At 44.8% G+C, this 23,362-nt stretch overlaps 1 protein-coding gene across 5 annotated transcripts in view; it reads left to right on the top strand.

Moving 5' to 3' along the window:
- Positions 1 to 23,362, top strand: part of FOXP4 (forkhead box P4) — a 204,072-nt gene that overhangs the window by 118,442 nt on the left and 62,268 nt on the right. For all 5 annotated transcript variants that reach the window (XM_042463989.1, XM_042463990.1, XM_042463992.1 and 2 more), the window contains exons 4-5: positions 7,697 to 7,819; positions 13,544 to 13,630. In XM_042463989.1, the coding sequence (XP_042319923.1) occupies positions 7,697 to 7,819; positions 13,544 to 13,630 (210 nt within the window). The remainder of the gene's footprint in view (positions 1 to 7,696; positions 7,820 to 13,543; positions 13,631 to 23,362) is intronic.

Here is a 23,362-nt window from a genome sequence, read left to right as displayed (position 1 = left end):
AGAGAGAAATAGATAGAGAGAGAGGGGGAGGGAATAGAGAAATAGATAGATAGTATAGATAGATAGATAGATGATAGATAGATAGATAGATAGATAGTACCGGTAGATAATAGATAATAGATACCGTGTTTAGATTAGATGCGAGAGAGAGAAATAGCGAGAGAGGGGGAGAGAGAGGGGAGTAGAGAAATGATAGTTGATTAGATAGATGATGAATATAATAGAGAGAGAGAAAAAAATAGAGAGAGAGAGGCGGGTGTGAGAGAGAGAGAGAGATATGTAGTAATAAGATAGATCGAAAATATAGATAGAGAGAGAGTGGGAGTAGAGATAGGACGAGAAATAGATAGATTCGCTAGATGATAGATATTAGAGATAAATAGTAGATAGATGATGAGAGAGAGAACATAGAGAGGGAAATAGATAGTAGATAGATAGATATGATAGATAGTTGATTAGATAAGAGTAGATAGATAGATTATTATAGTGAGAGAGAACTAGAGGGGAGGGAGGGAGGGATAGAGAGAGGGAGGGAGGAGGAGAGAGGGATGAGAGGGAGTAGACAGGAGAGGGAGAGAAATAGATCTATGTGATAGATTTAGAAGATGAGAGAGATAATCGATAGATAGATAATAGTAGATAGATAGTAGTAGCTAGATTGAGAGAAAAGAAATAGAGAATAGGTGGAGATAGATATATAGAGAGAGAGAGAGGAGAGCATAATAGCTGATGATTGGAATATATGATAGATAGATAGATAGATAGATAGATAGATAGATATTAGATAGATAGAATGAGAGAGAGAGCAGGAGATATAGCAATGGCATAAGCAATCCAAGATTAGAGAAGAAGTTGGGGTAATTATGTTAGTGTGTTTTATTTTAAATTTTTATTGGGTGTGCATTGGAAGAGGGGGGTGGTTCTTATACGGCAAGTTATCTTAAATCTATATTTTAACTGGAAAAGTTGGGGGTCGTCTTATACGCCTCTTCTTCTAATCCGGAAAACTACGGTAATGGAAGTAGTGGTCAAACCCAATTGTGTTAGTAGAATATTCCGAACCTCCCCCAGTAAGGTGTAATCTGCTGAAGTTTATCTGTAATTTCTGACCCACTTACAAGACCCATGATTTCATGGTGACCTAGTTTTGGAACTGTGCTTGCTCTGTTTTGGCAGCTATGCCAGATCACAGCAATAATGCTTCTTGAAAACTGTTCCTTTCTGGCTATAGTGATCCTACCATGACTGCTGGCTTGCATCTGCAAACAAGGTTGCCTCCATGATGAGGGTTATATTTGTGAAAATTTCACTTCCTCAGCGGTTACCTGCTCACTGTTTTCAAAATAATATTTTTATCCTTTATGATTCTGGATACAAATCTATAATTGAAGGAACCCCAAGGGCCATCTAGTGAACTGCTGTGCAGGAAAAACACAACTTCAAGCAGTTGCGAAAGATGGCTATCCAATTTAGTTTTTAAAGACCTTAAAGAAGGAGTTACATTACAGATATATTCTTCTTTGAATCTTTCTGTTCCCTAGCTTTAATTCTAGCTGACTAAGTGAGATGGTCTCTTTAATGCTGCACTATTGAATTACCCACAGAAGCTGGAGCAGCATTTTGAGTTTCTGCTTTTAATCCCTTTCACTTCTGGTTTTGGCACCTATATTTGTCCCAATGTCGACTTTGATCACTATGTTTGATGCAATTAGGTTGGATACAGGTTTGCATAGACCACTTTACCCAATTCTGAAGAAAAGGGACAGTTGTTTTTTGTTGTTGTTGTTGTTGTGTGTGTGCCTTCAGGTCTTTTCTGAATTATGAAAACCTAGAAAAACACGTGGGTTTCCATGGCTGAGTGGAGATTCAAACCTGGTCATAGTTCAATGCTCAAACCACTATGCTACCACTGGGACTATTGCCATTAATATGTTAGCTTTGAGGTATCACGAGAATCTTTTTACTATGCTACAATATAGACTAATATAGTAGCTCTTCTGGAAACTCTGAGACATGTCCTTGTAAACTTTTAGAAGTAGCACAGGAATTATTGTTTTTCTTTTACAGTAGATTCAGAAAGTAACCATTCTCACAGGTCAGCCTCAGCAACACTATTTCTTTCTGTGGTCTCTGCGAATCACACAAATGGGTTTATTCTGCGCCTGCGCAACAATCCTCGAAACTTCTAGAATCTCTAGGCAGAATAATGTATCTTTCTGCAACTTTTTGGCGGGTAGCTCCGCCCACCCATATATAGGGCCCCTGGTGGCCACTCCTCTTCAGTTCCTTCATTCCGCCGCGCTAAGCAGCTCGAGAACTTCGCTAGCATTTGCTTGCTCTTCTCACCATTCTTTCGGCTTTCCCTTGGACGGACGACTTTCTGTTTACGGCTTGACTTCGGGCTGGTAACGGACTTCTCTTACCCTGGCCTCTTTCAAGCAATGTACCAAGTGCGGGTAAAATCCCCAGGGCCGATGGCCACGACAAGTGTGTCCTCTGCTTAGGTGAGGCACACATCCAGGGCAGTTGTGGCCACTGCAAGGCCATGTCCGCCCAAGCCTCAAGAACCGGGATCGGACACTCAAGGCCGCCTCTACGAGAGGGTTCTCAGCCAGCTGTGGCTCTGGAGCTTCTTGGGGAACGGATGCCCCAAAGCTAAGAAAGAGGGGAAAACCGTCCGACTGGGACAAAAGCGGGCTCGCTCGTCCTCGCCGCCCGCTAAGAGCCGCCGTAAGGGGCCCCCAAGCACGGTCTCAGTGCCTCCGCCTGAGTCAAGGCCAGTACCGTCGACATCGCCTGTTTTTAGCCGGTGAAGACTCCGTCTTACCGGCCTCCCGGACGGTGCCGTCGAGCCCAGAGTCCTTCTCACCAGTCACCTCTCTGTACTGGCAGACAGCCTACAGATTGTGCATGTGGACTCTGATCAGCGGGAGAGCTTCAGGACTCCTACACTCCATTCTCCCCTCAGAGGCCGAGGTCAAGATCTCCCTCGCCCTCGCCAAGGAGACGGCCCCGCTCTGCCTACGGGACCGGGCCACTGCTAGGTACCGAGCCGATGAGGCTCTAGCTGCACACCATGGTGCTCCTACAGACCATGTCGGGACCTCTTCCAGGCGTTCCGGATCTCGTCCACGACCAGCATACGGGACAGTACCTCATCCCGTTGACCCGTCCCGCCTGGTCGGGACCTCCGTGCTCACTCCGATCACCTGTCTTCCGGATGGTGACACCCCCCACCGGGACGACCCTCGGGACATCCGACCCTCTCATCAGACGGCGGAGCCCATCCACCTCGAGGTCCGGTCGGGCTTCCTCGTTCCGTGTTCCCCGTCTCGCGACGGACGCCCCGTTTGTGCCTCCTGGCCCTTCTGTCCCTTCACCCACGGATGACGTTCGGGCCTTTGCAGACAGAATCATACAGATGGCTGACGCCCTCAAGCTGGAGGTCGCCCATCCTGAGATGATGCTCTCGACCGGTGGGAAGGAGGATCCACGGCTCCGCCCCGGCTCCACAGCCCTGGCTTACCTCCCATCCTAGAGAAGATCGCCAAGCATTCTTGGGACGCCCCAGCCACCATCCCGTCAACTTCGCGCAGGATTCAGAACCTGTACCGGGTCACTCCATCGCGCCGTCTGGCTGTCAAACCATCCCAAGCTGAATTCAGCATCGTGGAAGGGGCCAGTCTACCTTCGCCCTCAAAACCTCGTCCTCGCCCATTGACAAGGACAGTAAAAAGTTAGACGGCCTGGCTAAGAAATTTTACGCCTCGGCGCCTTGACCTCAAGATCGCGAAATATGCGCTTGCATGGGGGCCTACGTCCAGTTCCTGGTGGAGAAGATGGACCCCACCATTGTGACTTGCCCGATGACGGAGACGTTATGATGGCGGCTCTCGGGAACGAGATCCACCTGATGGCTGACAGCAAATCATCTCTGCCAGACACTCCACGGACTGTGCGTCTAAGATCCTCTCTGGCTCCATAGCTCTCTGCTGCTATGCATGGCTCCGGTCCTAGACCTCACTCCTCAGGCTAAGGCGGCTATTGAAGACATGCCCTTCGACAACTCGGGCCTCTTCAATAGAGACACGGACGAGAAGCTCAGCTTCAGGTACGGATGAAGACCGCGTAGGAGCCGGTATGTCCTCCGTACCATCTAATCCTCTCGTCAGAGGTTCCTGGTCAGCGCCCTGGCACCCAGGAGGCCAGTACCGTTTCACCCCAGGACCGTCCTTATCACCAGGACAATAACCCTCAGGGCGGTCCTCCAGGTCGCTCCTCCTCATCAGACAGGCGCAATCTTCCCAACCCAGATACCAGCAAGGGTATGGAAGAAGGATGGTCGGGGCAAGAAGAGGTTCTGATGTGTTTCCCGCGCACCTCGTCACCTCCAATAGGCTGCCTTTCTTCAACAACTGAGCCGCCATCACTTGGACTCTTGGGAACTTAACATCGTCGCAGGGCTATGCCCTAGAGTTCTCTGAGCTCCCACCAACTGGAGCCTTCGTTTCAACCATCCCCTCGGACACCCTTTCGATGAAGTGCGCACTCTTCCAGACAAAGGCGCATTGAGCCGTCTCTCCCTCTGAGTTCAAGTGGTGCTTTTTTTCACAGTATTTTCACTGTAACGAAGAAAGACTCTGGCCTTAGACCCCATAATGGATCTTCGAGCCCTCAATGACTTTATTGTCTACAAAAAAATCAGGATGGTAACCCTTGCTTCTATCTTACCACTCCTACAGGAAGGCTACTGGTTCGTGACGCTAGACTTGAAAGATGCCTACTTTCACATAGCGATCCTGGAGGACACAGCAGGTTCCTCGCTTTGCTGTCGGACACCAGGCATACCAGTACAAGTCCTTCCTTTGGCTTTCCACAGCTCACGAGTCTTCCCAAGTGCATGGCACCCGTGGTGGATAACTGCGTCAAAAGGGAATCACAGTCTTCCCTACCTGGATGACTGGCTCTTTGCCAGCATCCTCAAAGGGCACGCTTCTCAACCAGCTGGAATTTTCCCTATCCCTGCTCCAAGCACTGGGACTACAGGTCAACTTCGACAAGTCCAACTTGACTCCTACCAAGCGAATAGACTTTATAGGAGCAACGCTGGCCCTGCAGATGAGGGCATACCTTCCAAAGACAAGGTTCCGGGCCCTCTGTGCATCCCTGATCCCTGCCTGCGCCGAAGACGTCTTCAGCCCGTGCAGTGCAATCGCCATGGGACATTTAGCTCCACCCGTCTACGCCTGGGCAGACTGCGTCTGGGCCCATTCAATCTTGGTTCCTATCCATGTTCGACTCCGTCCGACACCCGCCTACCAAGCTTCTCACCATCCCGAGAGACTGTCAGAGGTCTTTCGATGGTGGCTCCAATCCGACAAATCTGTGTGGGGGTGCCTTCCTACCCCTCAGCTGGACATCTCTCTGACTACGGACGCCTCCCTACAGATGGGGCGCCCACACGCTGGACCTTACAAAAGGACACTGGTCACCGGCGGAAGCTACTCTCCACATCAACGTCTTGGAAATGCTTGCCGTGGGAAAGCACTCAGAGCCTTTCAGTCGGTCCTCGCGGACAAGGTGGTGCTTCTTCTCACCGACAACACCACCGTTTATGTAATACCTCAACAAACAAGGAGGTACAAAGTCGAGGACTCTGTGTTAGCCACACCCGCATTTGGGAATGGTGCATACACAAAAAATTTGCTACAAAAGCATCCACCTGCGGCGACCAGAACGACCTGGCAGACCAACTCAGCAGGTCACCCTCCACTTGACAGAGTGGAGACTACATCCAGAGGTGGTCTCCCTAATCTTCAATCGTTGGGAACCCCCCTCCTCGACCTCTTTGCCTCCGGCTGAACGCCCACACTGAAGATTTTGCTCACAGTACGAGACCCAAGATCGGAAGGGGACGCCTTCCAGATCAAATGGATCAAAGTCCTATATGCCTTTCCTCCGTTTCCCCTATCACTCGGGTCTCTCCAAGATGTTGGCCGACCACACGGATGCAATCCTAATAACTCCGTGGTGGCCCAGACAGCCTTGGTTTGCTCTGCTCCTACAACGAGCGCAGGACCATCTCCGCCAGAGCACCGGCCCGACCTGCTCTCGCTCCACGGCGACAAGTTCACCATCCCGGATGCAATCTCTCCCATTGGTAGCATGGAGGATTCCATCCTGGGACACTTCCATCCGGTGTACAGGATATCATCAGGGCAGCTAGAGACCGTCCACACGGAGGTCCTATGCCTACAAATGATAGGTTCCTAACTTTCTACAAGCAAGGACATTCCACCATCCCGTGTCTCCATCCCTGTGGTCCTAGTTTTCTCATGACCTTGGCAGACACGGCCTTTCTTTGAGCTCTATCAAGTGCTACCTGTGGCTATCTCATCTCACTACCTGTTTCGGACAAGCCTTCCCTGTTGGTGATCCTCTCATAAGGAGTTTCCTCAAGGGATTCAACAATTTGCATCCACCGATTCTAGACCCTACGCCACAGTGGAGTCTAGATACCGTCCTGGCACATTTGGTGTCCAAGCCCTTTGAGCCCTTAGCTACCACGGACCTGGAATCCTCACTTGGAAGACGGCCTTCCTGGTAGCTATCACGTCCGCCGTCGGAGCTGGTGAACTGTGTGCTCTGAGGATGGACCAGCCTTTCCTCCGTTTCCATAAGGACAAGGTGGTGCTCCGTACAGACATTACTTTCTGCCAAAGGTAGTGTCTGCTTTTCACATCAACCAGGACATTGTTTTGCCGACTCTGGCTCCTAATCCGACCACAGACTCTGAGCGTCAGCTATGCCGGTTGTCACCGCAGAGGTCTCAAGTGGGTGGTCAGTACCATCACCTCTGCTACGAACTGGCTAGAAAGCCTCTACCAGGTCCGGTAGAGCCCATGCAACTAGGGCAGTAGTGCATCCTCAGCTTCTTGACGGGGATTCCCCTTGAGGATGTGTGTAAGGCAGCTGTTTGGTCCCAGCCTTTGACATTCATTAGACACTACAGTGGATGCAAGGGCAGCATGATGCAGCCTTTGGGAGGGCAGTGTTTACTCTCTGCTATGCAATAGACCTGTTGCACTGTTAATAAATAACACAGTTGTTTGGTTTACATTACTTTTTGATATGTTTATTGGTTATTGACACTCCTCCTCCACTGACTATAGCTCGCTAGTCTAAACCCATTTGTGTGATTCGCAGAGACCACGAAGAAGAGAACAGGTTGCTCACCTGTAACTGTGTTTCTTCGAGTGGTCATCTGGAATTCACACAAACCTGCCCATCCATCCCCTCAGTGTTCTGCTTATTTGACAACGCTTGTTGCCGCGCTGATTAGCGGCTCATTCGGAACTGAAGAGGAGCGGGCCACCAGGGGCCTTGGGTGGGCGGAGCTACCGCCAAAAAGTTGCAGAAAGATACATTACTTTCTGCCTAGAGATTCTAGAAGTTTCTGAGGATTGCTGCGCAGGCGCAGAATAAACCCATTTGTGTGAATTCGCAGATGACCACTCGAAGAAACACAGTTACAGGTGAGCAACCTGTTCGTCTCCTACATGCCCCTGAGTAAGGAAAAGTTACAAAGTGGGCATAAAAATCCACGTGCAAGTTGTACTTTTTTGTCCAGGTTTCCCAGAATGCTACATTTGACATGCATGGTAGCTCATTGTGTGTTATTTCTTTCTCTCTGTAGGTTCCAGTGTCTGTGGCCATGATGTCTCCGCAGATGATCACCCCACAGCAGATGCAACAGATCCTTTCTCCTCCTCAGCTCCAAGCCCTTCTGCAGCAGCAGCAAGCAATTATGCTACAACAGGTAAGGTAGCCTGCTTTTGAGCACTCTTCTGTTGCAGATGTTTATGTGAGAGTCACAGGATTGATACTTGTGTCTACACTTCTTGCAATCAAATACAATGTGCTTCCTGTTTGTACTATGTAAGGGAGAAAAGTGTTCTGATTTTACACATAGTGGAATGGAGGCTGGAAGAAATTAACTTGCCCAGGGTTGATATATCACAGTTGAATCAGGATGAGAATCCTCAACAGCCAAGTCCAACATTCTGCTGTTTAAGAACTTATTTTCTTCTGTATCTTTAGCCTGTAAACATAATTTAGTCTAGTATCTTGAGGACTGTACACCTGGTTTCAGTTTTAATTTGTAAAAGGCAAATTTTCCTTTTTTTCCCCTTTTAATTTTGGATACCAGGGCTTGAATTGCCCTGCAAATGAATACAATAGAAGTCGTTCAGTTGCAGGGCAGTGCTACACTATGCTCCCCTACCAAAGTAAAGCCCTAAACCCGCAGTCTATTTTTTTACTGCAATCCTAGCACTACACTGTTCAAGCACTAAGACTGTTCCCACAAAATGGTTTTGTGAGATAAGCCTTGCTGCAGAATGATGAGCTGTGGGTATCTTACAGAATCATAGAATTATAGAGTTGGAAGTTACCACAAGGGCAATCAAGTCAAATCCCCTGCCATGCATGGAGAAAGAATTTCTTTTTTTACCCTTTTCTCCAGCAACAAAAACACTAATTTGGTACTGGGAAAATTTCCTGCAACCCTTTCCTAATGATGTTTGAATTCCTTACAACTATTCAGTAATGTAACTTTACATTTGGATGGGCCAGTATTAATAACATCAACTTTTCTCTTTCCTTTGGCTGTTCTTTTGATATACAGTATTAAGATCCTTAACTATGTATCATTGCAAATCACAGAAGACTGAAAGTCTAAAGGGAAACTATTTAAATAAACCTCTGTTGCTAAAATCAAGAAAGACCAAAGAAGCCCTCATTTAAGAATGCCCAGATCCGGGGGATATTGATTCTTATCATGACATTTTGTAGCCCTAAAAAGCGGGTGTCCATATTTGGTTTGAAGCCAGATTCCACCACCTCCCCATACTCAGTGAACTTTGTGACACTAGGACATGGCCAAACCACATAACACTGTTGGAACCCTGCCAGCAGCAGTCAGTCCTTGCAAGCATTGCCCCTGAGGTCAGTTCAGTCCTTAATAAATGCCAAATATAAGTGTCCTCCTTTGCTCCTCCTCTATTTTTGCCTATGCATGGCAGGGCAGAGGAGGTGTGAGGCATCTTCAGCAGGCAGTTGCAGAAGTCATTTGAGAGTGGGTAAGAGAAAGTGGTGTCCAGACATGGCAACCTTCACAGGCCAGATGAGGTGTACAGTGGGTATCCACTGTACACCTTGGTATCTACTGGTGTTTGCTTCCAGGACCCACCATTGATATCAAAATCTATGGATGTTCATGTCTCATAAAATATAGTGGCATACAGTGGCATAGTAAAAAGTGGCATTAAATACATTGTGTCTCATATAAAATGGCAAAATCAACTTTTGCTTTTTGGAATTTATATTCTTTGGAATATTTTCAATCTGTGAATGCTTGAATTCGTGGATAAAAAAATCCATGGATATGGAGGGCCAACTGTATTATCGAGAGCCCTTACTTCCAGAATTTTTATATAGTGATCTAGAAATTAAACTTATGTCCTGTACTGCTGTTGCTTTACAGTGCACCCATGTCATACATGGCTTTCAGCTTATGCTGAAAGCCATGCTCCAGAAAAGGCAATGGTGCATGCACTGCGCCATGTGCACGAGCCCCATTGTTTTTAATCGGGCTCGAACATTCATGGAATTTTCCTTACCGGGGGGTGGCGGGGTATGCTGTATATTTTTTCCTCTGGATCATAATAGACAGAGTGATATATACACAATTTAGATAAAAGTTTTTATTTTGGTTTCATTGTCCGAGCATATTCTTGTATTCTAGAAGCCTGAATTCTACTTCTGGTGTTTCATCTGAGTTCTGAGACTGTGAATGATTATTATCACAACATCTTGTGGCCCTAAAAAGCGAATTAAGCAGTAAATCTTCATTCTAAAGCAAACCATTATTACCTCTAGGGAATGGCTTTTTACATTATGTCTTTCTATAGCTGTACATTATTGGAGAGCTGTATTTCCCTACAAATATGCTTTGTTAACTGATATTGTGGGAATTGTAGTTCAAAAATAATGTTTCCAAGCTCTGTATTTTGGATTCTGTATTTAGAGTAAAAGCCAGGTATAGCAGCTTGATTCTGCTCTTCCACATATCACACACTGTTTAGCAAAAGGTAAATATGTGTATTTTCTGTTTCTCTCTCACTCTTTCTCAAATATCAACTGATAAAAACAAGGGAGGATATAATAAGATTCTCAATGAAAACACACTGTTTAGACAAACACTCATATGGGGGGGGGGTTTGAATATGAAAACCTACAGCATCCTCCACACCCTTCCTCCTGCTTTTAATACCTGTTTACTTCAAACATGCTGATAAGGAGTCAAGGTTGGCCCCAGGGAAAGAACAAAGGGTAAACACTAACTTGGGTGGGTCCTTCCTTCTCCCAGTCTCTTTGGAGCCAGATAGAGAAACACGTTTGACTGCAAATTAAACAGCCTCAGCCGGAATAGCTGGCATTCTCTATGAGAAGAAAACCAAACATCACACCTCTCACCTCTTGACCCAATGTTCTCAGAATCCCATATAGAGACCTGGTTTTGATTGACTTTTGGGTAAACAGGGAGGCTTTCCAAACCTGTTCAGCAGACATAGAGAAAGGTTTCTGCTGTCAACACTGTCAACCTCAAGCTGATAAGGATTCTCCCAGAATCCCCATGGGCATTCCTCAGGAGTCAGCATTTTCCCCTAGGGTTGTGGAAACCCATGCTAACCTTGCCTGTAGTTCTGGCCCCCTCCAGTGGAAAACAAATTAAATTGGCAAAGTTTGTTCTGGAAGGATATAGCCTATGCAACCAGAATTGGCATTCTCTTGAAAATGAAGTATAATGCCACTCACTGGCACACAGCATCTTTTACCTAGGGATCATAAATTGCCAGGTGTAAATATTTTCTGTGCTGCATATAATGACATGTCTATTTTGCAGACAGCATTACTGAGGTACTAAGGCAGTGGTGGCAAACCTATGGCACACGTGCCAGACGTGGCACTCAGAGCCTTCTCTGTGGGCACGCATGTTGTTGCCCCAGCACAAAGTTTGCCAGAGTTCACTACTAGAAAGCCAGAGGGACATGACACTTTGCACTAAATAAGTGAGGTTTGGGTTGCAGTTTGGGCACTCGGTCTGCAAAAGGTTCACCATCACTGTACTAAGGGAAAGTGACTTTTGATTCCACAGCAGCCCTGAAGATCCATATACCACAGTTAAATGGTTCTTTATATACAGAGGGGTATGCTATTGTCTTGGAGAGTGCCCTGTCTAAAGAGTAACTGAGACTACATGTTACACTGAAGTCACAAGTACCAAACTCTGGACAGCCATCTCTCCTAGAATAAATCTATTGGCTGGGATGAAAACAGCTATGGGGGAACTTTCAAGTGGAAAGGAGATGATGGAGTGGCAGAATATCTCCTTTCGTGTCTCTTCTTAGGTGAAGTTCTCCAAATGTTGGATATCAATTCCTAGTATTCATAGCCAGCATAGCCTAGGGAGGAATGTTGGACGTCACCCTCCAAAACCTCAGAGGGTTGCATGATTCCCGCTTCCTTTGATGAAAATGTCCCCTAGCCAAATAAGAGATTGTGGAATGTCATTTATCCTACATATCTTTGACTTAACCTCTTAATCCTCATTCCAGTTTATAATCAAGATCTTAATACAAAGAGTTTCATGCACTTGCATTCAACCTTTGTTACCCTTTGCCTGTTCCTCCCCTTTGAAGATTTCTGTCTTTTCTACTGTCAAAATTTAGTCTGTTAAGCACCTTGGAGGCAGAGACCTATCTCTTTTCCTAATTAATTGTTGTAAGGTTCCACATGCATTAATGGTTGTTTGCTCCTGAAAGTTCTCTTTTATCACCAGAAGGTTCCTAGGTCTTTACATCTCTTACTCTCTTTTTCTGTGGTTATTGTTTTTCAGAAAGAGCATTTGGGACTCTGAGGGTTTTGTGTGTTTCAGGGTAGGGTTGCTGCCCCCATTAGTAGCTTTCTACCATTTGTTTGCATTTATTTGTTATCGGTTTCCTGTTGAACTACAATTTCTTCATTTTACTTTGTCTGTATTTTTGGCAGGCTTACATGGAAGGAGGCAATATTCAATTATCTTGGCCCCAAGTCATTTGGGCTTTGTTCCTGCACCTAGTGTCACCCGTTGCTGGGGGAGAGGGACTTCTGGGGGGGGGAACCCAAGGCATACTCTCTCAGCCTCAGGCTAGCAATAGCAAACCCCCCTCTGACGAAACGCCATGCCCTCTCTTCTTCCTCCTGCCTCTTTCTCCTCCTCCTCTCTCTCCTTTTCTCCTGACTCACCAGCTGCAACATGGGAGTGCTACCACTTCTGTCGCTTCCTCCTCCTCCTCTTCCTCCCTCCAGGCTCTCACCAGTAGCAGGTGGGTGGCTGGAGGCATGGGGTCGCCGCCGCTGCTTCCCCCTCCCTCCCCTCACTGTTGGCGAGAGGCTCATGTGCCCACAAGAGAGGGTTCTGCGTACTGACTGTCACGTGTGTCATGGGTTCGCCATGACTGGCATAGGGAATAGTTTTGACCCCTGTAGAACCCCACAGGCTATTGGCCAAAAGGTCTCCCAGCATCACCCTCTGGAAATGTTCAGACAGGAAAGACTGGAACCACTGCAAAGCAATGCCCACAGGTCCCATATCAGCCAGACAACTCAGATGGTTTCTGGTATCAAATGCTGCTGAAAGATCCAGGAGACTATTGTGAGCTGCCTTAGGTCCCTTTGGGGAGAAAGACGGAATAGAAATAAAATAAATAAATCAGTTCCCCCCTGTCCAGCACCCAATGCAGGTCACCTACCAAGGTGACCAAAGCAGTTTCTGTCTCATAACTAGGCCCGTATCCAGATTAGAATGGGTCTAGGCATTCAGTTTCATCCAGAAAAATCTTGAGTTTTATTGCCACCACTCACTCTAGGATGTTACTTATAATGGGAAGATTACCCAGAGAGGTGGAGTCAAAGAACGTTTTTCCCCCAACAAAGGCCTTACAGTTGCTTCTTTTGGAGAGGTTGGAACATAGTCCTCTTTCAAAGAAGCATTTACAAGCTTCACCACCCAATTGGCCAGTCTTGCTCTGGCAGCTTTAATTGGATCCAGCAGAGACAAGTTATTGGCCCCACCTCTCTAAGCAACTAGTCCACATCATCATGTTGACCAGCCTGAAACTCATCCATCAAAACTAGACAAGTACATGCCTCAGTTGTCTCCCCAGACTCTACCTTCAATGTGAAGTCCAAGTCAGAATGACCTAACAAGGGTATTGCCATAATATGGACTTCAAAATTCATCTTCTGGTGAACATCAACATTCTGGTGATTTAATCTTGTGGTTGGTTCTCAGTCCTTTTAAATAATAATTGAATGTGTAATGTGCTCACATTTTAGATAGTTGTAAGGCACAGTAAAGTAGCTGGAAGTAGTTGCTGTCAGCCTTGGACATTTGAATCTCACATAATGTCTATATTCTTCTGTCCCATTCTTTCCTCAGTTGCAAGAATACTACAAGAAGCAGCAGGAGCAACTTCACCTGCAGCTGCTGACTCAGCAGCAAGCTGGAAAGCAGCAAGCCAAAGAGGTGGGTATAACCTCTCATAGTTGCATAAACATTTCTGCAGAAATAAAGACTTTACCTCTTTTTTAAAAAAAATACAAAAATCAGGCAGCTCTCTAGGGGAAATAGCATAATTGCAAATTGTTCCCCGTTCAGAAGGCTGGATTAACGTATTGTGCTCTTTTGCTGTCTGAAAACACAAATCAGGCTATACTTTTGTACACAGGCTTAATTTCATAAAAAGTCACTGCAAACAAACACAAAATTTTTCCTCATGGATCATCAATAGGTTTGTTAGAAACCTGTTGCTTGTTCAGGATGCATATCTTTGATAGGAAATGTATGATTTCTACTTTAGGAATCTAAAATCATAGATATTTGCAGTATTCCTGCTATTAACACGCCCTCCAGAATCAACATTATAATGTGGAGTACACTAAAAGTATTATTTGTCAGTTGTACTAGTGCTCTGAAAGTGCTCATTTAAATGGTTTGCTAAATCTGGAAATCTAACAGCTATGCTGCAATAGCACCATAAATACAACTTATTTATTTGCCCTGTTAGAACTAGAAAATAATACAGTTTTTCAATAGCCTGACATGCAGATCTCAAAGAAATTACTTCTAAGAAATATTTTTCAGTCACATATTAGCATACTTAATTGCCTTGCAAATGAGCCAGACAGTAAAGATTCTATATGCTGCAAATAATTTTTACTTGTTCAATGCAGGTTTTTATAAGGACAGACTGAAATGGGTTCAATTATATTGAGTTCAAACATTTCTGTTAGACAAAATCCTTCCACAAACCCGCTAGGTACCGAATGTCAAGGAATTCTCTGCAGTACTTACAACATTCTCCTCATGTCAGCTTGTTGTGAATTATTGTGGTTAACTTCTCTTTGACACTGTTTATATTAAAGATGCATGTTTATCAAGTTCTTCAGTTGGTGTTGGATTGATAGAGGCACTACTATAGCAGTGCTGTTCTGTTTGCTCCGTAAAACAGATTTTGATCACGCTGTCATGTCATAGATGATGTGTGTGGTTTTTAATCTCTTTGTTGTTAGTTTGTTCCATTATCTATTGAAATAGCTCTGCAAAGCCATCTGTCATGACCAAAATTACCAACAGCTCAGTTCTGTTTGGCTTGGAACTGTTGAACATTGTTAAGGTCTAGTTTGCATGTTATAACCACCATGTGATTTAGCCACACTACTGCAGATGGTGAAAAAGAAAGGTTAATCTATATGGCCTCTGTGCAGAATGAGATCCACACTGAGAACTATGCTCAGGCAGGCCAGCCACAGAAAATTCAACAGCTCTCTTTCATGTAAACAAGATAGATTTCCATTCCACTCACCTAATTAGTTCTGCCAGCCTTTCTGTCATACTGAGATGGTGAGGAGCACACCTCTCTGTGATTTAAAGCTGACCTCCTGTACTGGCTTCAACAGAGGACCTGAGACTGACCTTTGCAAAATGTTAACCCAGAGTAGCCAGAGCTCCATCTAGGTTTGGATTTGATTATATTAGGGATGGGCAGCTGTGGCCCTCAATATATTACTTGGACTGTAACTCCTACCAGCTCTAGCCAAGAGATGATGGGAGTTGCATTTCAAAACATCTAGAATGCCAAGGTGTTCAACACTGCAGCATTTGAAACAGTGGCAATTTTTACATAAAACATGAAGCAGTACTGGCAATGCTTTAAACCACAGCAGCAGTTTCACTAATTGCCCCAAAGATTGTGTTCCGGATAGATTAACAGAATAGCAACTGAGAACCTCTGTGATCACCTGTGCTTCGTTATCTGACCATAAACAGAATCTTCAATCTAATCTGCACTGCAGAAATAAGGCAGTTTTACACCACTTTAAGTGTCATGGCTCAGTGCTACAGACTTCTGGGATTTGTAGCCTTGTGGGATATTTAGCCTTCTCTGACAGAGAGCTTTGGTGCTACAATAAATTACAAATCCAGAATTCCATAGCATTGAGCCATGGCAGTTAAAAGACATCCATTCTTCAGCGCAGATTAGACCTTCATCTTGTACTCTAGGTAATTGAGCAGTGAAATTGAATACAGTGAAACATCTCAGATCAGTCTAAGTGGTACCTGTGTATAGCATGTCCCTGATATTTGTTGAGAATAAATCAGTAAGGTCTGTATACTTGCTCTCTCAGCCCAAAAAATCTGTAGATAGTGGAACTACTTTCTTTAATTTAGGAACTGAGGCACCCCAGTGATTTGCCAAAACCTGCACAGCACAAGAAGTCAAACTCAACTCCTCTCAGTTAAAGTCTGACATCTGAGATTCGTGATTCCTCTTTATTTGGCTTTTTCTAAATTAATCTTAGAAGATTTCGATGAGCCTTTTTTCCGCCATCAAGACTGGTATGAATTAAATCTTATTCCAGACAATAACCTTTTCACAGTTAAAGCCACACCTTGTGTCCAAGCCAAAAATGATACCTTGCTGCTGTCTGGTAGTTTCTCTGGCATGCTAAGCCAGCTGCCCCTTTTTCTTAACATAGCTTCTTCTGCATTTCCAGAAAACTTGAGAGAGTGAAGAGGTTTTATATGGAGTCTCTCTTTGCTGGAAGTTGTCTCGGTGTACCAGCTGATCCTACACAGTTAATATGGGAGGGGGGCAATGCTGGAGGATTGGCCAGCCAGTAACCTAGGCGTCAGATTAATGAAGTGCTCCTGTCAGTCCAGAGTGTCACGCTGAAACTCCTCTTGATGTGCTCATAAATCAAAGTGATGGGGCCTGTTACCCCGGTAGCTGCACCCGCTCAGCTGCGTCTAATGTAAACAGAGCGCAGACAAAATGCATTAAGGAACTCAAACCCTGTCACTAGGGAGAAGATCAGGGATCAAGGGAGTAGAGGGTTGGCTCAGGAAGAGGGAGGATGGGAATTTGGACTACACCCTAACAGGAAACCTTCCATCTGTGCCTCTACCTCAGAGAAGAGGAAAGATTGGAGAGGCCCAGTGGGTGCTAGTGACTGGCAGAGTAAGGTTCAGTAATTACTTTCTTTGTGTTTAAGATTTTTATCGGTGGGCAGATAAGCTTCATACTTCATTGGTTCTATCAAAAGTACACAGCTGATGACCTCCAAAAGTGAAAGTGTCCAAAGAAGCCCACAGACTGGCAGCAGTGCAGCTGGGGGAGGGGGAGAGAGAGAGCTACTCGGCAACATCAGAAGGAAACTTTATTGTTTTAGTTTGTGATGGTCAGAGAGAGCTCTCTGAGATATGTGGCTCATTCCAAGTAGTTTGGAATTAAAATTGAAGCGTCTCTAAGGGACTCTGCAGTTTTATGCACTGAGAATCCTTTGGCAAACTAATAATCTCTTAAAGGTAACCTGAATTCAATTTCTAACAATAATTCCTCAAACATAATGCCTTTTATTGAATTACATGCCTTTCTTTGCCCCACATTCAGAAATCTGCTTGAAGCATTTGATATGTTTTTACAATGTTCACTTTGCCTCTCACTATAATGAAGTGTTCTTCTACATTCATAATAAATTGCATAATGAGATTGCAGCTTGCCACTTGGCTGTACAACCTTTGGAAAGTAGGCTAAGTTAAGATTCATGGAGCATTATAGCACCGTTTCCACATTCAGAAAATTCTCATCCATCCATTTGTTAGTGTTTTACGCATAAAACTTGGTAATGGAAATTTGTCACTTGGAGTAAAATTCACATAACAATAATATGAACTCCTTCATGATATTTCATAGGGGATCTAGCCAGTGCTCTCTTTCATTTGTAATGCATCATGTTTTCCTATTGCTTCGGTTTTTATTATTATCACAAAAATCTAGAAAATTACCACATGGCTATTAAGCCATAATTCCCCTAGCAAGGAAGCAGCATCAGCAATGCTGATCACATGACACCACTTCCCTCCTGTAGCTGCCCTGTTCCTGACCCATCCTTTTTCATTCATAAGAGAATCCCATGAACAAACTGCTAATCGCACAATGCCGCAGGTGCAGAAAGTCATTCTTGGGGCAGTTGCATGATTAGCAGTCATGTGGTGTCACTCTTCTACTCCCTCCACTTCCTTGCTATTTTTGGATTCCCCCCCCCATCAGTTTTTTGCACTATTCTGAAGCTCTGCACCTCTGAATTTTTTTTTTTAAAAAAACTTTTTTAACGATTAAATCAGGGGTGCAGAGCTCTGGAATTGTGCAAAAAAGGAGTTAAGGGAGAAGTGCGATGGGGCAGCAGCCCTGGTTGCACAAATGAAAAAGAGTGTGATGATGGCTGCTATAAAATTGGTCTCTTGCCATTTTTTTAAAATGGCGTGACTGCAGCGAGAAAGAGGCTGGTGTGATAGTGCCCATAGCAAAGAAGAAAACGTAGAAGAGCTGTATGATGCCTTTTGATTGGTAGGCCTGGGAGATGTCCATCTTGGAAACACATTATGAAACTGGTGCCTTCCTAGATGTTTACTTGGGGTTAGTGATAAAAGTAAAGTAAAGTAAAGTAAATAAATAAATATAGAAGAAAGAAAAAAAACCCCAAAAAAACAAAAAAGCTATAGCAGCTTAAAATATGGTCATTCACTAATATTTTCTCACTTTTCCTTAATTTAAACTGGGTTCCCAAGGCACAAATTGGTTAGGTACTCCATTTCTATCATTTTGGGGGTCAGGTTTGGATCTTGATGAAAACATAGTGGTAGCAAGTTGGGAAATTGGGAAAGCCACCAGAAATGTGTTTCTTAGCAGCACTCGTGGTACCCAAACTTAATGTATAGATGACATCAGCAAGGGGACACTCTTGGTGGATATCTGAGGTTGTACAGGAGCATGTGGTAAGAGGCCTTTGAAAACCTCCTTGGTGTGATGTTTGAAAAAGTACAGTTGTTCATACCACTGGGGGCTGCAAAGCATACTGCCACTGTCAGATCCTGGCCATGAACTCCTGACCCTTGACATTTTTTTCTCTTTTTACACTTTTGTCAGGTCTTAAATGGTTTGTGTTGGAGAAGAAGAGGTGTGTGTGTGCACGCATGAATTTGCATAATTTTTGTGGCTGTTTGCATATGTCTAAAAGAAAGAGAGAATGGAAGTGAAAGTTGTACTGATCAGGAGGAGCACTGTGTGTTTCAGGAGTGATACAGAAAGATAGAGGCTCTTGTGTATTTGTAGTGTTCAGTGTATAGTTTGGGATGGCTTTCATACTCACAGAAAAGCACTTGATATAATAAATTAGCTTAAGAGGTGATTAGGGAAAATAATTCACTTGCCTCTCTGTGAAATGAGTGGTTTGTTACAGGAAAATTCAAAGGAGTGATTTTTTTTTATCCTGTAGCAGAGACCCCACCTCTACTTTGCACTGATTCTTGAACAAATTGTCTTGTATGCTCACCAGTTGGCCTTTCTGGGGAATTGGTGTTTTCGTCAGGCTGCATACCCCACAGCAGACACCCATGCTGGACATTTTGTGATGATACTTGTGACACCTCAAATTCCATTTCCTCTGGTTTCAAAAACACCCAGATCCCTGAATTGAAAGGTGTCTGAGGGCTGGGGTAGGGTAGTTCTTGTGAACCTGAATTGCAGACTTGCCTACTACAACAAGGACTTTGATATCCAGACTTCTGTTGTGAATTTAGAAACAAAAATAGCTGTAGGGTTTAAACAAGCATTTTAACTATCAGCTTTCTTCCAAGTGGTGAAAAAGTCTTTACAATGTGCCTGCACCATATGCAGACTTGCCATACGCAGACTCAAGGTCACACAGACGGCGAGCCCTGGCCCTTTTCATGGCATGCAAGCATGCTACCATTAAAATAAATGGAACTTGAGGGCCCACTGTGTTTCCCTTACGCGGGTATGTGTATGTCCCCAGAACGGATCGCCATGTCAAACAAGGGTCCACTGTATATGATGGGAATGTTCTTCCCCCCATGCCTTTGTAAGAGTTCAAAAAAAAACAGTATGTTGATGTGATATTTGCTATATGGCACCAGTGCATTTTCTAAGGAGAGATTGTAACAAGCCTATTTAAGCATTCCCTTACATGACCATGGCCTTTATTGTATCTTCAGTGTATCACCACTTGTATTATGGCTACACTTTTCAGTCATTTAGCTTTTAGTGGTATAAAATTCCATTGCAGAGGACCTATAGTGAGTCGGCGCTGCTGAAGACATTTCACCTACTGTTCCCTTCTTTTCATCTTTTGTACTTCAGACTCCCAAAAGCTACTGCTAGGGTTCAGCAACAAGTAGATGGGCAAAGATATAGAGCACTGTTGAGTTATGATGTGAAAACAATATGCCCTGGGGAGTCTAATGACTTAATCCTTCCCTAATTTCCTTCTGTTTTACAGCTGGAAATTGAGTGAATAGGACAGTGTTCAACTGCCCTGATGTAACAGGCAGAAACCTGTGCTCACAAAAAGGCCTACTGGGAAAGGAGGAAGCAAGGGAGAGAGAAAGCAAACCCTAGACAGTGTAATGATGCTGTAGATTCTTGCAAGAGAGCTCTGGGATCCCTCCCTCCCCTGCAGGCCACTCAGAGTGCATCTCTCACACCCATAAAATGATTTAACATGAATGACTAACCCTTCTTTGCTCCTCTGCTGGCAGTACAGTCTGTAGGAGATGACTCTTCCCAGTTTTGATGTCCTATAGCTGAGCCAGAGTCCCTGGTGATTCATTAGTCAGGAATTCTTCCTACCCTTCTTCCCAGAATGAATGGACTTGTCTTGCTACAGGCCTGCTCTTCAAAGATGTATTCGTCTCTATAAAAGGCTACTGAGACAATGCTTTGAAGATTAGATGGACGACTAAATTAACATTTTGAATGTTGAGTCTACCCCATGTTTTCCTATTGCCCATTTCTCAGAAGCCCCTTCATATTTAGCTAGCAGCATTTTTCTCCCATCCCTTTAAACTCTGTCTGTCAGTTAGAATACACATAGATTCTCAGAGGTAGCAAAGGAGTTTTGGTGGACCATACATATAGAGTATTTTTGTTTACTTTTTTCAAGTGTTACTGTGTTTCTTGCAGGATAAATAAATGACAAAGAAGAGTCCTATCCTTTTGCTGCCCATAAAACAAAGCTTCTTAAATTCATTAGACTATGTCAGGTGCAGCTCGGGAGTTCATGACTTCCATGACAGCCATGGGCCTGTCCCAATTGGTCTTGGGTACAACACATTGTGCGGGTAATACACTTGATGTGGTCTTCAGTATGGAACAGGAACATCCATGGGCAGACATAACTCTAACCTTTGCCCTGTCATGGACGGATCATTCTCTGGTCAAGGTGTGACTGAAGGTTACTACCGATAACCCCCTCAGGGATGGAAGACGTATTAGAATGGTCCTCCCTCAAAGACTGATGGAACCTAAAAGGTTCCAAGAAGCCCTAGAGGGTTTTATGGTTGGGAACGACGGCAATTCTGTCGATGCCCTGGTTGATACCTGGAATAACGACCTTACCAGGGCTATAGACACTATCGCTCCTTTTCCGGCTTGCTTCAAATAAGAAACCATGGTACACCCAAGATCTTCGGAAAATGAAGTGAGCCGCGCAGTGACTAGAGCGCTACTGGCGGAAACACCATCGCTTATCTGACAAGACACTCCATATGACCTTTCTTGGTTCCTATGGAGTGGCAATCGATGCAGCAAAGAATTCATTCTATGCTGCCCGTATTGCATCAGCACAGTCCCGTCCAGCAGAGCTGTTCAGGGTGGTTAAAGAGTTAACTCAGTTGGCTCCCTCCCAGAACCCTCTTTGAAAACCATCAAAAGCCTGCTGTGACATGTTCAATTACTTTTTTGCGGCTAAAAACTCTCAGATAAGGGATGATCTTGATGCCAATATTACAACAGAAACTATGAGAGAGATGTCCAGTGACTCCGTGGACTATGTTAGACTGGATCACTTTGAGCATGTAAATACCGATGAAATGGACAAGCTCCTTGGCTGCGTAAGGAAGATGACATGCCCCTTCAATCCCTGCCCATCTTGGTTGACCGCTCAAGGAGGGGATGCAGTAACAACTTTGCTTCAGGCTATAATTAACACATCCCTCAGGGAGGGGAAATTTCCATCTAAGCTTAAACAAGCGGTGGTTAAACCATTTTTGAAAAAGCCCTCCCTAGACCCTCTGATCAGAAACAACTACAGGCCGGTCTCTTTATTACCATTTCTGGGCAAGGTGATCGAGAAGGCAGTCGCCTTCCAACTCCAGGTTGTCTTGGATGAAGCCAATTATCTAGACCCATTTCAAAATGCCTTCAAGGCGGGCTATGGAGTTGAAACTGCCATGGTCGCCTTGGTTGATGATCTCCGTCTGGGCATCGACAGGGGAAGTGTGACCTTGTTGGTACTCTTGGACATCTCAGCGGCATTCGATACCATAGACCATGGTATCCTTCTTGAACGCCTGAGGGAGTTAGGTATCGGGGGCACTGCGCTCCAGTGTCCTACCTCTCAGGTAGATCCCAGATTGTGAGGCTGGGGGACAGATTCTCCTCTAAGAGAGAGCTGACATCTGGTGTCTCTCAGGGCGCCATCCTGTCCCCCACACTATTTAACATTTACATGAAGCCGCTGGGAGAGATCATCCGGAGGCATGGGGTGCAGTGTTATCAGTATGGTGATGACACCCAAATTTATTTCTCTGTGCCTCCCGCCCCTGTAGTGACCAAGGATGGCATCTCTCCTCTAAATGCCTGCCTCGAGTTGGTAATGGGATGGATGAGGGAAAACAAACTCAGGTTAAATCCAGAGAAAACGGATGTACTAGCGATAGGATCCCTAGGCCCAGGCAAGGAATTTTGTCAACCTGTCCTGGACAGGGTTGCACTTCCCCTAAAGGATGAAGTGCGTAGTTTGGGAGTACTCCTGGATCCGTCTCTGCATTTGTCATCTCAAGTAGATGCAACGGCTAGGAGTGCTTGCTATCAACTTCGGTTGATACACCAACTGCGCCCTTACCTGGACTGAAAGGACCTTGAAGCAGTGGTACTTGCACTGGTAATCTCTCATTTAGATTTCTGTGACACGCTCGTGGGGCTACCTTTGTACCAAGTTCGGAAGCTTCAGTTAATTCAAAATACAGCAGCCAGATTGGTCACTGGAGCATCAAGGCTTTTTTAACTTTGTATTTTTAACTTTGTTTGTTAGCTGCCCCGATTGTTCTCAGAGGGGCAGGATACAAATAAATTTTATTATTTTATTATAAGGCTTGTCCACATAACACCAATATTAAAATCTCTGCACTGGCTGCTGATTAGCTTCCGGGCGCAATACAAAGTGTTGGTTATCACCTTTAAAGCCCTAAACGGCTTGGGCCCAAATTACTTGAGGGAACGCCTCTCCCTACACAATCCGCCCCACACCCTCAGACTATCTGGGAAGAAATCACTAGACTACATAAATACCAGGCTAGTGACCACGTCCCACAGAGTGTTTTCCGCCGTGGCCCCCAAGTTGTGGAATGATCTGCCCGGAAAAGATCCATCTTATTACCACCCTGGACGCTTTTAAAAAAGCACTGAACCCGGATCTGTTCCGGCAAGCCTATCCACCTACCCAGTCAGCATTGCATGCTTTCATGGAGTCAACCAACTGTATAGTATTGTATTGTATTGATAATGATGTATTTCTATGCTATGCATTTGACATGTTTCATTGTTGTAATTTGCTGATTGTTGTAATCCTGCCTCGATCCGTAGGGAGAGGAGAGAAATAGAAATAACATTTTATT

This window comes from Sceloporus undulatus, chromosome 4, assembly GCF_019175285.1.
Source record: "Sceloporus undulatus isolate JIND9_A2432 ecotype Alabama chromosome 4, SceUnd_v1.1, whole genome shotgun sequence".
NCBI classification, from domain to species: domain Eukaryota; kingdom Metazoa; phylum Chordata; class Lepidosauria; order Squamata; family Phrynosomatidae; genus Sceloporus; species Sceloporus undulatus.
Note: the sequence above shows the minus strand (reverse complement) of the source record. Positions and strands in the feature narration are given on the sequence as shown.